Source organism: Caloenas nicobarica, chromosome 2 (genome assembly GCF_036013445.1).
Source record: "Caloenas nicobarica isolate bCalNic1 chromosome 2, bCalNic1.hap1, whole genome shotgun sequence".
Classification (NCBI taxonomy): Eukaryota; Metazoa; Chordata; class Aves; order Columbiformes; family Columbidae; genus Caloenas; species Caloenas nicobarica.
In genome coordinates, this window is record NC_088246.1 from 24,880,294 (window position 1) to 24,896,761 (window position 16,468).

Here is a 16,468-nt window from a genome sequence, read left to right on the forward strand (position 1 = left end):
AAATCCACCTGCTTATTTGGGGTCATTAGAAGTGGCCCAAGTTTTACTGGCAGTCTATATTTAGTGATAGCTGCTTATTTGGGAAATCTGGTCTTTAGTGATCACTACTATAGACAACAATTTTGATTTTAGTTCTTAAATCACCTATGCTGATTTATGTCTAAATAGGAGTAATTCCCTGCTTAGCTGTCTGTCTTTCATGATACTTCAACAGGATGGATTTGCAAAAATAGTTCAGGATTGAGTCCTTCCCTACAGTAAGCCAATTTCCGAATGTCAGATAGCACTGCATCCTCACACTTATGTGCGTACAAGCACTTAAAATCTGCATATTTCAATAACTGATAGCTAAAGTACATGGAATTTATGGTTTGATCATTCATCTCCAACCTGTTTATAGTTAAAAAGGCATAAACTATTGTGTTAAATATGAGCAACTTTTTAAAAAGACACTTCAATACAGGTACATGTGGATATGTAGTGTTTCACTTTTAAAAAAAAATCACTGCAAAATCATGTTGTTTTCTCCAAATCACGTGCTAGAGATACATCACCATTTTCTCCTTCTACAATGGTCTCTGTGCCAGAGATTTTCATTCTCCCTACTGGAAGATGACCTAATGTATACGCCTCCCTTGATGTAAAGAGGAGTGGTGTGTGAAATCATGAGAGTGAATTTGGGGTAGGAATGGCACCTTCTGCACTACAATGCTGGAGTGAATGTGGCGTCCTATACTGTGTTCTCTTCTAACATCACCCGAACTGGGCACCTAGGAGTCATGGAGCTGCACTAGTTCTGTATTTTATAAGTCTGTTCTAAGTATATAGGCATAATAATACATAATAAAGTACATTTGACTGCATAGCTTTCAATATATTGCCCATATGCTCTCATTATAACAATCTTGGTCTCTTCCTCTCAATGTTTACTAGTTCTGCATAATTTCCCTGTCATGTCTTAGCTTAGGAACAGAGTTGCAAAAAGATCAGGATGTCTTTTGTATGCAATTGCACTGGGTTCAGCCAGGCGACTCGTATACATAACGTTAAACACGTGCGTATGCCTGGGGTCTGTCTTCCTGAGCTTTCTAGGCTTGGGGAATTCTCTCTGCCTCCGAATCTCAATCCACCTTTAATGAGCTGTATAAATAAATACAAAGTACTCCTGTTTGTTCCATATCCATAAATGTATATTTTATTAGCTGAGAGGTATACAATAATAGAAAAGATCAAACCCATCCAATGTTTAAGGGAGCTGTGGGAGGACACAACAAGTAGTTGCTTCCAAGTAGTTGATGGATCCGAGGCCCCGGTTAAGATAGAATTGTAGGTTAACTGTGAATAATGATCTTGGGCTTCACTGACTAAAGCGAGGTCACCCTTCTCAGGGCACTGCCTGCTTGCTGCAACATCGCAGCAAATTGTTGTTGAACTACTGTGCAAACAGACCAGTTCTTATTTACATTGGAATGAAATTAAGACTTCTCAAACTTGAGATGATAAAATATCAGACAAAAGGACAGAGATTTGTAAGGCAGTGCTGATGTTCATTTACCAGAACTTAGTTCCATCTTATTTTGGTTTTAATTTTCAAAAGGCAATAGGTCCAAAAAGAGAGTTGGTTTTTCTTTCTGTAGTCATTTCATAAGGGAAAGTAGGGGAAATTTTGTTTACTGCTCTAGAGGCTGTACCCACTTACAAATTTGAAATTCAGAATTTGGTTGTTTTTTCTTTGGAGTATTTTTTGCTTGGATTTCTTTGGAGAGAGACAATCCAGGTTGTCAATGGTGGGAGGAGGAAGAGCAGAAAGCTTCGACTGGATTGTGTGCCAAAGGTTTATTTCAGCTATTTCTCTATTGGGGGGGCAGGGGGGTAAGTTATTCTCTCATTTTCTTTGGCTTGTGTCCAGCCCATGTAAAAATATATATGTGAAGAAAGAATGCTATGGAATGTTAACTTTGCTGCCGTATTTTCTTCCTTTTATCATGCCCCAAGATTCAGTGAAGTTGATATAAATTCACCATGCCTTCTTTTAAAAAGCATAACAGAAAGGCATTCTTCCTTTAAGAGTCAGACTGTAAAAGGTGATTTTCTTTCACTCAGTTTGGTTTAAGCCTGTAAAAAGCATTAAGTGAAAAATCTGATATATTTGTTAGGGCATTTATTGCATTACTAACTTATATTTTTAGTTCTCAGTGAAAGGTTTATAGCAAACATAAACCTTGAAGAGTTTTTGTTCAGGATTAAAGATATATTTTCTCAATTTTCTGGTGAAATAATAGGTCATAAAATGATTGGGGTGTTAGTAATTATTTTTAGCTCTATTTATTTTCCAAGGATATTCTGCTCAACTTGCTGAGTTGCACAAAGAAGGCCTTTAAAAGACTGCTCTCCTTGATCAGAAGATTCATGCCCTTTAAAGAATTTCAAAATAATCAAAAGCTTCTGATTACATGTAGCCACCATGTTGTTGTTCTTCATTAATTACACTTACAGCAAGCAAAGATCTTCCAGTAAACTAGAAATCTAGCATATTCAGTAGTAGTCTGTTGTGGTGCAAGTAACACACTATGTCTCCCATAGTTAACATCTTTAATACTGGGCTAATTGGGATGCTGAAAGAATTAAAATAGGTGATCGTTGGTGACTTGTAAAATCAAAAAGAAGCAATTGCTAAATTCTTTCTAGGGCAAAATCGTAAGGCATGTTCTGATTAAAATTTCTTAGGAATTACTTTTTCTGGGAAATATCTGTATCTGAGAGAAACTGCTGAAAACTGAGTGAAATAATGTGAAATGCTTCAGGTATTCTTTTAGTTTAAATAATTAGTTGTGGTTTTAAACAGTAGCAGAACACTGTACCCAGCAGTTATATTGCCTGGAATTTCACAGGCTCAGAATTGCCAGGAATTAAGGAAGTTATGTGATCATATCACAGAAAGCCACATTCTCAATAGCTTAGATTATGTTATCACTGGACATATATTGTATATTTGCGGTTCAAATAGGCTTATTTTTCTTTTTCTTCTCGTTAATGTCTGCCATGCAGACACCATAGTTCACTCTCCAGCATACATTATCCTGGCAAAGAGATACCTAGTATCAAATGTAAACCTTATTTTGTATGCAAATGGTATAGAAGAAGTGGGGGAAATATCTGTAATGTTGTCAATGAACAAAGCATTGGCTTTGTGCCCTAAGCTCTCAATAGTTGGCACTGGGTTTCTTTGGAAGGTTTCATACACCAGCCTATTTATTCTGAGGCATCAGAGCAAGTGCTGGCCTGAGCGTGTCAGCCTATAGAAGGACAAAACCTGGGATACTGTTATGTCTATCGTAAATTGACTGATTCTCTTTAAGCTTAACATTTAAAGCTCAAATCAACCAAATTAAGTTTTTAGAGGTGTGTTCTGTAAGGGTGTTAATGTCCTGCTTCCTATATGAGCAAACCTTTCACGCTGGATACCCCGAGCAGTGTTGTGTTTTAGAAATACAGTAATACATCTGAAACAGACACTAAAACACATCAAATCTAGTGCAGAAAGAGTCAGGGAGAAACAGACTCATATCTAAGGTTTTTGTCTTGACTTACATTCAGCAATGACATATACAAATGATTTTATGATCTAGTCATGACTGAGCTCAATGGCCATTATCAAATGTGAATTGCTGTGAGAGGTTGGATCACTTCATTGTCTAGCTTAGATGTGACCAAATGGAGTCTCTGAAGCTTCAGGTGACTTGTGAGAGGTTTAAGTGTCTTAGTTCTCCAGTCTGAGAAGTTCAGGATCTGCAACTATAATTATGGTTTACCCACAGTGTCAGTATTATTTTAAAAACTTACCAAGTGTATAAAAATGATATATCTAGAGGTAAAGCTATAGTAATTAAAATAGAAAACAAAACAACTAGTTGCCTATATTGTTAGAACCTTCATTTGTCACATTCTCTTTTTTTCATGAGATGCTGTTTGCCTTGGCTACTTTCCAGCTAGTGGCATATGTGCAACTGTCAAGTGAGAATTAGTTCAGATGGGCCAGGGTTATTATTACCTTTCTGGAATGCACCAAATGAACTTACCTCCACAGCTTTCCAGATGGGGCTCTGACCTCTTTTGCACCTCTGTTAACAGCAATACCAAAGAATCAAACACCGATACTTTTAGATCTATGCAATATCAGTGAATAGTTATCATTTATTGTCACAGCTTTTATTTTAGTAATAAACATTTAGACCACCTTTTCAGTACGTTGATAGATAAGACTGCTGATGCTGTGGTATGGTAATATCATTAAACAGGATCAAAGTAATTTCTAAATTTCAAAAGGGATGATTTTGTACACCCTTACGGAAATCCTGAAGGTTCAAAGACTGTGGAGTGCAGTGCTGTGCAGGAGCACAGATGCTGTAATCACGTTAGTGCGGGATTTGCCCCAGCCGACCTCATCGAAGATGCCCAAGCGGGATGCTGCACTGATGTGGCAATCTTGCTCCTACTGAGGTACCGAGCTAGAGCAGTACAACGGAGCTGGTGATATAGGGAGCCTGGCAACTGTCCTTTCCCACCTTACATGTGTAGAGAGCTCAGCGTTTCTGAATCTAAACTGCTGCCAGCACCCCAATTTGGGAAGGGCAAGGGGGACACTGGGTGTTTGGAGACATGCCTCTCCCGCAGAATTTGCACAATCCAGCACAGCGTTAGGACTGCTGTTGGCAGCCCCACGCAGGTGTGGGGGCAATCCCAGCACTGAAGTGTGCTTCCTATGTCTCTGTTTGACTGTAGTGTTCACTAGTTTGGCTTGAAGTACCTCTACGCTGTGCTGTAGAGCAAATTCTGTGTTTTGTGATTGATCAACAACAAGTAAAACCCTGCTTCAGTGAGCCTTCAAAAGCTTTTGTCTCTCTTTGTTCATCAGTTTTAGTCCTCAGTACCCTCTGTGTAAAACACTGAGAAAAATGTTAACGTCTTTACTCCCTTAGATTCTTGTCTTGAGGTGCCACTTTACGCCTTCATCTGTATCAAAAGCTAAAAGCGTTGCATCAAAACTTGCATTTACTTGTTGTGGTGGTTTCATGATGGCTAAATAAACTCTACAACAGCTCCGTGGAGGCACACCAGGCGCGTTAGGGAAGAAGCTTCTGCATGCTGGAGCTGGCACGTCAGGTCTTTGAAGACAGTAGGTGTTCTCTGCACGGCTGTAACAACAGAAAAGGCTGTTGATATTTAGTAAAAAAGAAATGTTACTTAAGGTAGGCCCTGCTCCGATTTGTGTGCTGCTTAGCTGCTGCTAGTAGGGTCATGCATGTATTCAGAGGTGCAAACTATCAGGGCACATGAGGGCACGTCCGTATGGGCTGGTCAGAAGATAATGAATTTACAAAGAAAACATTAGCTAAAATACACAGGACTCTGACACTGAGTTTTGTGTCAGAGCTCAGGAGGGGCCTAAAGCCTGGGACAAGGGAAAAACACCGCTATCATCAAGCAGGCTTGGGTGAAAATGGGAAATATGGCCTTTGTGGCCGTGTGATGGTAGGTGAGATACCACAGGGGCTGTACAGGAGCCCTGTTGTTGAGGGGAGCACGGCGTCCTCTGCAGTACGAGCTGTGAGGGTTACCATACGGCCTGTCTGATTTGCACCAAAATGTGATTTTTTTTTTTTTGTTGTTCATTTTCTTCTTACCATTAAACTTCAAACTCTGCCAAATGGTGTGGTTGTTCGGGTTAACTCTGGTTTTGTCTTTTGGCACATCAGGTTGCAAGGGATTACCTAGAATAAAGAAGCAGAGCTGAGATTTCCAAAGGGAACTAGGTGCCTCACTCCTCTAGGCCATGCTGTAAACGCGAGTCAAAAAATGAATTAACGATACACTGCAAGAGTCATATCTTCGCATGGAAAATATGCACAGTAAACGGTTTTTGCTTTGGGAAGTGTTTACCTCATGCTGTTAGGAGTATATAGACAGTATATTATCTCCATTTGTTTTAATGCCCATTTGTCTTAATTATTAATGTGAATTTGAGTTGCCACCTTCATTGCATTCAAAAGCAAATCACCCCAAGTTCAGAAGTTCACTGCACATGCCCCAAACTTTTTTTTTTCTCAAGAACTTAAACCAAACTTCAGTGATCTTAGTCATGTTCTGCTTGACCAAATACTGACCTTCCTCTGCAGTAGAAAGACTTTTAAGCCTGTTTTCTAAAATTAAATCAAATTCTTGTAATCCAATGAGATTTACAACTGCTAAAGTCTAGTCAGATTCAAATATGTTTAAAGTGAGACATTCATATGGTGTTTGTTTTTCTTGAGCTAAGACCATATGTAGTGTTTGGGATTAAGTTGAAAATCAATGTGTTTCACAAATGTCATCAGACAAGGTCCGTAAAAATATTCCCAATATTTCTCAAAAAAATATCTACATATTATTTAATACTCATACCCAGAGGTTTCTCTGTATTCTGCTGTATGCCACATTTTCTGAAAGTATGTATGCTGCCATGGCGAGTAACTATTCCTCAGTGATTAGTGTGGCAGTAAGTGAAGCGTGAATATTGAAACTTGCCATATCATGCATGCCAAGTTCCTATACAGCCCAACTGCTGTGAGACAAAACATGCTATTGAGTTTTAGACACAAAGCCATATTGTATGAAATTCCATCCTGTCACATACTGAAGGAGGTGTATTTAAAAATAAAATCTCTTTTTTTCTTTAGTTCCTTTTGTTAAATTTCCTGTACTAGATACTTAACTGAACCCCATCAGAAAATTTGTTCCTATTGAGGAATCATGTTTCAAACTTACATCAGACAAATTGTTAACGTTTTAAGGAGGATATTTTAAAGAGACTATTGGGTAAGGAAAAAAAAACAAAAAGAAAAAGAAAGAAAGAAAACCAAATGTTCTGATGTTCCAGACCACTGAGGTTATGCACTAAATGGGTTTCTCCAAACAATTCTGATACAATAGATATAATTTAAATACTTGATCATACAGTGCATTTTTCATAAGTAAAAGAATAGCTTGCTCTCAAAGCAGCAAAATTAGTCATGCATTCCACTAAGGCATCAGTTTTAAGATTGACAACCTTAGGCACACACATGCCTATGCCTTTTGCAGTGTCCACTGATTTCCAGTAGTGACCTTCATGGAAGACATGGGTTTTAGAGAAGAATTTTTTCATTGCTGAGCAAAGCTCTGTAAACAAAACCAGAACTTTGATGTAGAAATTTAAAGATGCAGCTGAACCTAGCTAAAAGTGATAATTTGATCCGTGAGTTACTTGGATGATCTTCTTTGGCCTCTGTTGCACAGGAGGTGAGACTTGATCATTATGGTCCCTTCTGAGTTTATAATCTATAAATACTTGGGAACATAATGTTAATAATGTAGCAACTGGAATCTTCAAAGCACTGTATAAACAATTAACATTCCCCCCTGCCAGCACTACTCAGAGTATTATCAGGGCAGGTAAATGTAATAATTATAGCAGATTAGACTATTTTTGCAGACTGTGCAATGAATTTGGTCTTTTTTTTCTATTTGCTAATTATGAAACCAGTTCTATTTTTGACTGATTTATTCATAGTTATTTCAGTAGTTGATGTGGTTATGTTGCAGCCCTAAATGTTTTTGTTTGGTTTATATTGTATTAATGTATAATCTGCTGATTATTTGGTATTTACCTTTGGCTTCTTGATTGATCTCCATAAACTAGTATCTTTCCTGTTTCTAAACTGGGAGGATAACTTTGGCTTCCTAAACTGTTACTACTTAAAATATTTTCAATTTATATTAGTTAATCATATTTTCTTGCTAAAAAAATCTTAGCAGTGTGCCAGGTGAGTGGGTGATCGTTAATACAGTCAAAATGTCGGCACAACTCTGCTCAAGAACACCAAGGAACTAGGATGTCATCATCCATAATTTCATATGCAATTCAGAATTCAATACCATTTGAATGTTCTTTTCTTATTCTTTGCATCACTTAGTTACCACCTTCGCTACACCTATGGATTAGCTAAGGAATGGTACAGCTCTTATATTGGAGGGTAATCTTCGGCTACTCATTTAAGTAACCTCATTTTTCTGATTTAACACTAGCTTTCATTCAAGACAGAGCAACTTTACTATGGCTCCTAAAAAGGATGCAACTACCTCTCTGAGGAAAAAAAAGTACATTGGTGAAATTATTTGCCTGGACCTCTGAAAAAATAGTTGGTGCAGGTAGGAATAGCACACAAGGCAGACCTCACAGACTCAGTTATCACCTGTCCATGGGAATTTTGGATGTGTAGAATTAATACCAATTCTCCCTGAACATTTACCCCTCCTTCTCCTTTTCTTCGTTAAGAATAGCCTTTTTGTCCTGGTATTTGTAATGAAATTTTCTGTAATTTTCACGAAATTTTAATGAAACTGTTTCTACAATCTGGCAGTTTAAGGAGTTTGGAGTTAATCTAATTTAAAATTTAATTTATAGGCAATGACTCTTTCATTCAAGATGCATTTATTTTGTCATGAACTGAAAATGAAAACAGAAAAAAGGATGCCCATCAGAAACACTGGTGTTCATCATCTGTTTAACCTGGAATGGCAATTCCAAATCCTAATGCTGAGAATTCTGTAAAATTATAGCTGTTGAAAAATCATATCCTAAAGCGGTCAGCAATTCTGTGCAATTCATCCCAGAATTCATCATTTCTGAACAAATATCCTGCCAGTTCTCAAGAAGAGATCAGATAGGCACAGTATTTAAAAAATTATATCTAGTGTACAGTTGCTAGAAATTAAAAAGACAGCCAGTGGCATATTTTTTTGAATCATTGCAAGTATCAGCATATCATACACGTGCCAGCACATAATTTAGCAGAGGTGTTTTTGACTTTTAATTTTTTTTTTCTTCACACTGAGTGTAGTCTGGCCATGGACAAAAAGTTGTGTCTATGACATTTGTGACTTAAAGTTCTCTACTGTAATAACAATATTTTTTTCATTTAGTGTTTTCAGTGTTATCTGTTCTTTGTTGTAGAGATAGTTTTTACCTGTGCATACACTGATCCTTATCAATTATACCATGTCAGCCCAATATTGAGTACATGAAAATAAAAGAGTAACTGTTTAATCCATTGTCCTTGAATGGTTTCCTAGAAAGTCAGCTTAAGCTGAACAAAAAGAAGCATTTGCATGAAACATCCCCTAGGATTATTGACTTTAGCAAATAACACCATCTTTTTCAAATACTGCAGTATTTTGGACTGTGGTCTACTATGTCTGTTTCAGGAAACTAGTGCGTTGAAAAACGGGAGACCTTTTGTACACTTTGGCATTTTACCTGACAAGAGATCGTTACTGAGCAAAGGCATGGTCGAACTTCCAAAGTTACCTGCTATTAATAGCAACAAGATGTCAACAAGATCCAGCACCTCTTTTCTGTCTGCATATTACTAAAGTTTGCTGGCTTTGGAAGTTTAGGAGGCAGCTGTAGGTTATTAGAGCCAAGCCGCATCTTGCTGATTACTGCTTTACTCTTCACTCTCCAAATCTGTTATTTTTAGTTTATATTTTCTTATAATATTCCCAAGCATATAGCTTCCAGTAAAACAATGAATTTTCTCAGAATTCCCTTGGTAGCGTAGAAAAGATAATTCGCTTACACTTTAACATTTGCATTTCATTAACACCTAATGAAGAGTCAGCCCCCTGCTACGTGAAGATATGAAAAAATATGAAGTCAGTACTTCCTGAAAGAAAAATGCCTTTATGAAACATGATGCACATGTCACGTGTTAAGAGTCATTGGATTTTAAAATTTGATACTTCGTAAAGTTGTGTGAATACTGCTGTTATTTTAAGCTTGGATTTCATGGGTTTAGACAGCAATAACCTTGTCTTTCCAGTGCTGTACATTTTCATTCTGTCAGTATGCTCCAATAAAATGTAACTGGAAGAATCAAAACAGTTGTTTTCAAGATGCTGTTGTTCATGATCCTTTAGTGTACTAGGTGGGAGGTATGCGATATGGTATATCTATATGCTTTATATTTGTAAAATTTGTATTAATTTTGAGCTGTCAATCCACTAATAATTGATTGATACCCTACCCTGAGGAATATCTTTTCTGGTAGTGCTCCCAAACAGACTTTGTCTTTATCCTGTTGAGCAAGACTCAGTGTTTCAACTGTGGTGATTGCAGGTGGAGTTAGTAAACAGAATAATGAGATTATTTTTCAGAAAAACCTTCTTGTTTGTGTTTCAGGCTGAGCTGTGTGAATCACGCAGAAGATCTAGCTTCCAAACTACTCCAGTGTTTCCCAAAGAACAGATTGTCAGCACAGGCAGCCCTGAGCCATGAGTATTTCAGTGATCTGCCCCCACGGCTATGGGAATTAACCGATAGTGAGTATAACCACCTCCAAATCGATTAAGAACAAAGATGCTAGTTCATACAGATGCATATGTGTATGCCAACCCTCACAAGCAGACAGCTTCGTGGACATAGGCAGCCACACACAAAATACGTGAATGCAATTGTGTAGCTTGAAATTACATAGTTAGTTTGACAGGAAAAAATTGACTTTTTTTTTTTCTTTTGCTATCTCTGCTCTGCAGTCTGCAGCCAGCTATCTTTCTATTTGATTATGTGTGCAGCCAAGAGAATTATCTGAATTGTCATAAAGCAAAAGGAAAAATACAATTTACATATTTAGTGCTTTTCACTTTTTAACGTGCAGCACTTCTTAACTAGCTGCAGAATACAGGATAAAAATCCAGCCGTGTTTGATTCACAGAATCTCTATCTGTTATAACAGTAACCTTTAAGAAAAGACTCAGCATTCAGATGTCTGAGGAATACGAAGTAGACAATCAGTTAATTTGCTGAATTAATCTGTTTAAGAGGAGGATGGCAGATGATACGATTAACTAAGAATGCTTTCAGTATTTGCATACATCTTTTTATTTCTTTCATTAAACAAAATACATTCCACTTGACTTGGAAAAATTGTTCCTATCATCGTGCATGCTGTCAATTATCTTTTTAATAACTGTGAATAATTTATATCATACCTGTCCATATCGTTTTCCATTGTTGAAAGCATACTACTATTTGTTCTGGGGAAAAATATTATCATGCATGATGTTTTTGATTCAGAGATGGTTCTGTTATTAAAAATAGGTTACACAGGGGAATAACAATCAGCATTTTGCTTTAATTCAGTGTGGTAAAGAGAAGCATGCTTGCATTAGATCAGTGTACGTTATTTTCTGCTTTCAAACATACAACCACTAGCAAAAGACCTAAAAAAATCTCAGAGATGGAACAATAGCATGTGTGTGTATAACTATGGCTGACTTTAAAGTTTGCTTGTTAAACTGAGTTCCCTCTGTGAATATAAATCCACAATAGATTCTGTTTACGTCGGTGTCAGTATGAAAACTTCTGCTTATCTTTTCCAACCTCGCCAGCTGTTGTAGTCACATTTTGAGCTGGTTCTGTGGCCTGGCTGCCCAAGTACCCTACTCCCAACTCTGCTCTGAAGAGCACCCTCCCTTCTGCAGCATATGAATGTTAAAATCAAACTAGCACCATTAATTTTCATCCATCACTGGCTCTATTATAGAATGTGTCCTTGCTCTGCAAAAAGAGTCCCAGTTTCTTCTTCTGCCTTGCTAACCCACCAGTCAGTTTGGTGACTGTAGTACTTTAAAAGCTGAAAATGCAAAAGATGCGGAGTAAATTAAGGCTGCTGCTGAAAGTCTGCCTTTGCTGGAACTGATGCAAAGAGGTTCATTTCTTCAGGACTAATGAAACATCAAGAATGCCAGTTCATTTCTCCTTTTTCCACTAAATGGAAAACAAAAATCACTCTGCAGCGGTGACATCTCAATCCTTTTAACTGTGTGATTTAGTCTAGCCAGGATTTTGAATTCTGAATTCTGCAGTAGTACTTTTCTGTTAATATGGACTTATTACCCACTTGCCACTTAGTTTATCAGTCAGTGGCTAAATCCAGTTCTATCAGTGAAGTAAATGCCTACACATTATCACTCTGCAGCAGGCTGCCAGCAGAGACAGTCTTGTCCTAGTCATTAACAAGCACAATGTATGCAGAACACCAGAGGGGAATTAAAACCACAAAAAATACCTCAGGGTGGTATTTTTAATATGAGAATTTAATTTGTAATTTCACAGATTAAGAATTTTGGCTGCATTAATCCTTTTATCAGCTCACAGCAGGTTATTTGCAGAAGCATAACCATAAGGCGATATTCATTGGCAGAAACACGTCTTTGCATAACGTTAAACATCAGGAGCAGTGAAACCTTTTGAAGGGGGGAGAATAAAGATGAAAAATCATTATATTTTAAAGCAAGGTTCTTCTAAATGCCTCCAGTAAAATTTCGAGTTACAGAAAGACTATTTCTGTGTCTAGTAGATAATCATTATGAAGCATAAATCCAGATGCAAGAAAGGACAATCCCAGTATCAAATACTACAATCATTTCTATTTAGCGTGATTTGGATATACTTGTAAACATATTTACAAAACAAAGAAGTCATATACTTTGGAGAGTTGGGAAAATGTTTACTGTGTAGTCAAATTACCAATTTTTGTGATTGTAGTTTTCTGGGTTAACATTTTACTTTGGGAAGGACTTGCTATTGATAGTTAATTAAATGTAGGTTTAAATACATTGAGATTTTATGCACAACAGGACCGTGTGTACAGACAAAATCTACCACTTCCTAATCAAGACAGTAATGTTACTTTACAAATCTCTGGTGTATTTATCATGGACTATGTTTCAGGATTTAGCACTAAAAGCCAAGAAAAGGCTCCCAGGTGTGAAGGAAGAAAAAAAGAGAGGGAAAAAAAAAAAGTCAAACTATTTTTCCATCAGAAAATATTGTTTCTTTGGAATGACAGTATTTCACAAAAGTATGCTGTCTCTGTCTACGTTGCAAAAGTCAAAAAGAAGTGTTTCACTTTCTCTTCTTGTTTTGACTTTAGTACTATGTATTTATATTCTATGCAATATTTTACAGGATAACATTTCGATCTTGTGTTTTGTTCTAAAAATGTGTGCAAAGTGAGTTTATGTGAGAAGAAAAATTTTTATTTTTTATTCAGTTTGCGTTCCAGTCAAGGCATCATTTCAACTGAATTAGAAATTCAGTTTCCAGATGAGGTCTGTCTACCATCTAGGCACTTTCAGTTTTTAAAAATATTACATTAAAAAGGTAAGAGTTGTGCAATTCTGCTAAAAAAAATATTATCTGGGAATACAATACAGTTGATGAAGAAACACAGCCTTCATTCATCTCGGACCTGGGCAGTAATTGTCAGATCAACTGTTTTTACTAAATATGTGTACTTGCTATTTTCTATTGGAAAAACACACACAAACACACTCACAAAGAAAACAAACAAACAAAAAACCCCACAAATCATTCCTTCTCCTTTTCTGCTTTGATATTTGAGAGCTCATGTTGATTAATTTGCATAGAATATATGCTGCTCATAATGTATATTATCAAGGACAGTGGAATATCAAATGCAAGTTGAGATGTCAAAAAATACAGTGGGAAGATCTTGTCCATAAAACAATAGCTGGGTCTTTTAAATGCATTCACTTTTACAAATAAAAGAGCAACTCCAAAAACCTAACATCTATTCTAGTTGTTATTGTGAAAACTAAGAAATCTGTTCCAGCCTTCATCAGTTCTTTAAACAGTTTATTACCATTTCCTCATGCAATCATGCAGTGACAGCTCTCCAAGAATATTTTTGTATGGACGTTTGTTCTCAGAAGGTATTAAAAGTCAGTGATTTTTCCCCACCAGGCATCCTAAGTAGAAATTATTTTTATATCATCAATGTGTGAGTCCTTAACCATTTTCAGTTTGATCTCTGTGATTATTACCATCGTGTTTACTAATAATTAGTTTCCTGGCGTTATGTGGAAATCTTCAAAGTTTTTCTAGCTCATGCAAAAGTAGGTTGCTTTATGTAAAAGCTTTTTGAGTTGTTGATGTATTTTTAACAAGCCTAGTTAATTTAATAGTTAATAAAATGAAGTAAAACAAGATATCTCAGTTCAACTAGCACCAGGATTTTGAAGATGTAATATGTGATGTCACTGAAAAACCTTGCTGCGTTTCTTCACATTGTTACTTATTTCTAATTGCTGCCAGAGAGGAAGTTTTAAAATGGAAAATATGAACTATATATCAGTGTAAGGACAAGCAAACACACATACACACACCCTGGAAACAGTGTTTTCTTTAGATGGATGCAACTGAGAATGTTTGCATCGTATACCTTGCATCGTAGTGAATGCAGGTTCTTTCCATTTGAAATTTTTACAGTGCTTACTTGAATGGTGGTATATGTAAAAGCTGTATGTATTTACTGAGTGTTGTGTTTGCCATATATGCTAACTAGTTATTTTTAAATTACTACTTTTGTGGAAAAAATGGAAGTTTCTAAACTGACACTCTTTTTTTGCAGTGTCTTCTATTTTTACTGTTCCGAATGTAAGATTACAGCCAGAGACTGGAGAAAGTATGAGAGTCTTTGGAAAAAACAATAGTTATGGCAAAGGTGTATCAAACAGCAAACATTGAAGAATACCCATGTTCACAACAGATAACGCAGGTAAGACATGATTATTGGAAGGTATATCTTTGAAAACACTCTTTACTTCCGATCTCTTCAGAGAAACAAAATATAAAATTCAGCTACATGTTTCTTTAATTGCTTCTGTTCAAGCAGATAATCTGGTTTTGCAGTATAGATGGTCAATATGAGGAGTGTAAGTTCCCGGCCTTGTAGGCAGGATCGGTGTCACTGAAAGGTTGAAAATATTGCAGAAGTTGGTGTCAGCAGATTAAACACTAGATTGCCTTTAATTTGGACTGATTTTTTTTTCCCTGGTAAGATATGGTGAGATAAAATATCTCTTGCCAGTCCTGTTGTTAAACTTTGGGTCAAGGACTAAAAATGATTCATTTAGTAGGTTTGGTAGCCTTGATAGCAGAAGGACGTTCTTGATAAAGACAGAGGTATTGTGGTGTTAATTAATTTGATCTATATCACTGGATTTACTAGATCTGGTTTTGTTCTTGGATGGTTTTCATTCAATACCCCGCGTTTTTAACCCTAGTTATTCAGCAGTGAAATAATGTGTAATATGACTTCAGATATTCTAACAGTAGAACAGAACCTGGGACGGGCAGGTGAGTAGAGAGGCTACTTGCTAACTCGAAGTAAGGGAATGTTGGTTGTTATACCATAGGAGCATAGAATAGTTTGGGGTGGAAGGGACCTTCAAAGGTCATCTACTCCAGCCCCCCTGACATATCACAGCATTAACTCTCTTCTGCCCATATGCACCACACCAGTGCTTGTTCAGAGAGATTTACCGCTTGACAGACTCTTTCAGATTAGCAGTGTTCCCTGATAGAGCTGCTTTGCCTATTATGCTTCTCTAAATAGTTTCAAACTCACGGTGTTTCACAAAATACCCAAAGTTCAGATTCATTTCATTCAAAAACTTAGGCCTGCCTGGTTTTTTTTAAAGTCACAATGGCTTTTTCATGTTGAGTCCATTATACCAATGGACTTCTTATGGAAGTTTTAGGAGCTGAGAGAAATGCACATGCTGCTCATGTACCTGTTCAAAGGTAGTCTCAAATATAGTTGATATTCTCATGAAGTGTATCTTTACAGTATCAGATATAGCTTTCCCTAATGAATTCTATTCAGTTTTACTGTTGTATGTGAATGTGCAATTTTTGTAATGTTATGGAGGTTCTTTGCCTGACAGGCAGCACTACTGAAAAACAGAAATAAATTGATTTAGGTCTTGACAGCCTGCCCCAATTTTCGCACATGCTTTTTGCCAGCAAACCATTTAAGATTTTCTAATGTCAGAAATGGGGCTGCCTCAGAGCAGTCTGTTTACATCTTTATTGACAAGCTAATCCCTACTTTTTCCTGGGGCTGTGTCCCTGCAGACATCTCTTCAACCTTGTCTGTTCTAACGTGACATATCATCCATCTAAAGCAAATTTAGAATATACCCATCTGTGCTAAAGACCTTTTGTGTGGAAGCTTACGTACAGAATCCCATTTCTGATGTACAGAATCTCCTTTCTGTTGCTTCCAAACAAATGTAATTTTTCATCTATACAATATGCAGTAGAAAGATTGTATTTGCAAACAAACATGCAAAGTAGCACAAAAGAGAACATTTTGATCATTCTTACTGAATATCCATATAAGCAGACACAGATGACTTCTTAAAATTCTATATGCAAACAGGAAGCAGAGCCATGTGTACTTTTGACATACATTGCAGTACTCTTGTGGCTACTCAGCCACAGCTTTAATACAGAATAGCACCTTTCATTGTGTAAGAACTGGAGGCACTTAACAAATATTAAGTTGTGACATGTATACAT

General features: G+C 36.8%; 1 protein-coding gene across 2 annotated transcripts in view; it reads left to right on the forward strand.

Moving 5' to 3' along the window:
• The window catches only part of CDK14 (cyclin dependent kinase 14), a 324,587-nt gene that overhangs the window by 243,107 nt on the left and 65,012 nt on the right, over positions 1-16,468 (forward strand). For both annotated transcript variants that reach the window (XM_065629053.1, XM_065629055.1), the window contains 2 exons: positions 10,259-10,398; positions 14,514-14,660. In XM_065629053.1, coding sequence (XP_065485125.1) covers positions 10,259-10,398; positions 14,514-14,629 — 256 coding nt within the window. In that variant the 3' untranslated portion in view covers positions 14,630-14,660. The remainder of the gene's footprint in view (positions 1-10,258; positions 10,399-14,513; positions 14,661-16,468) is intronic.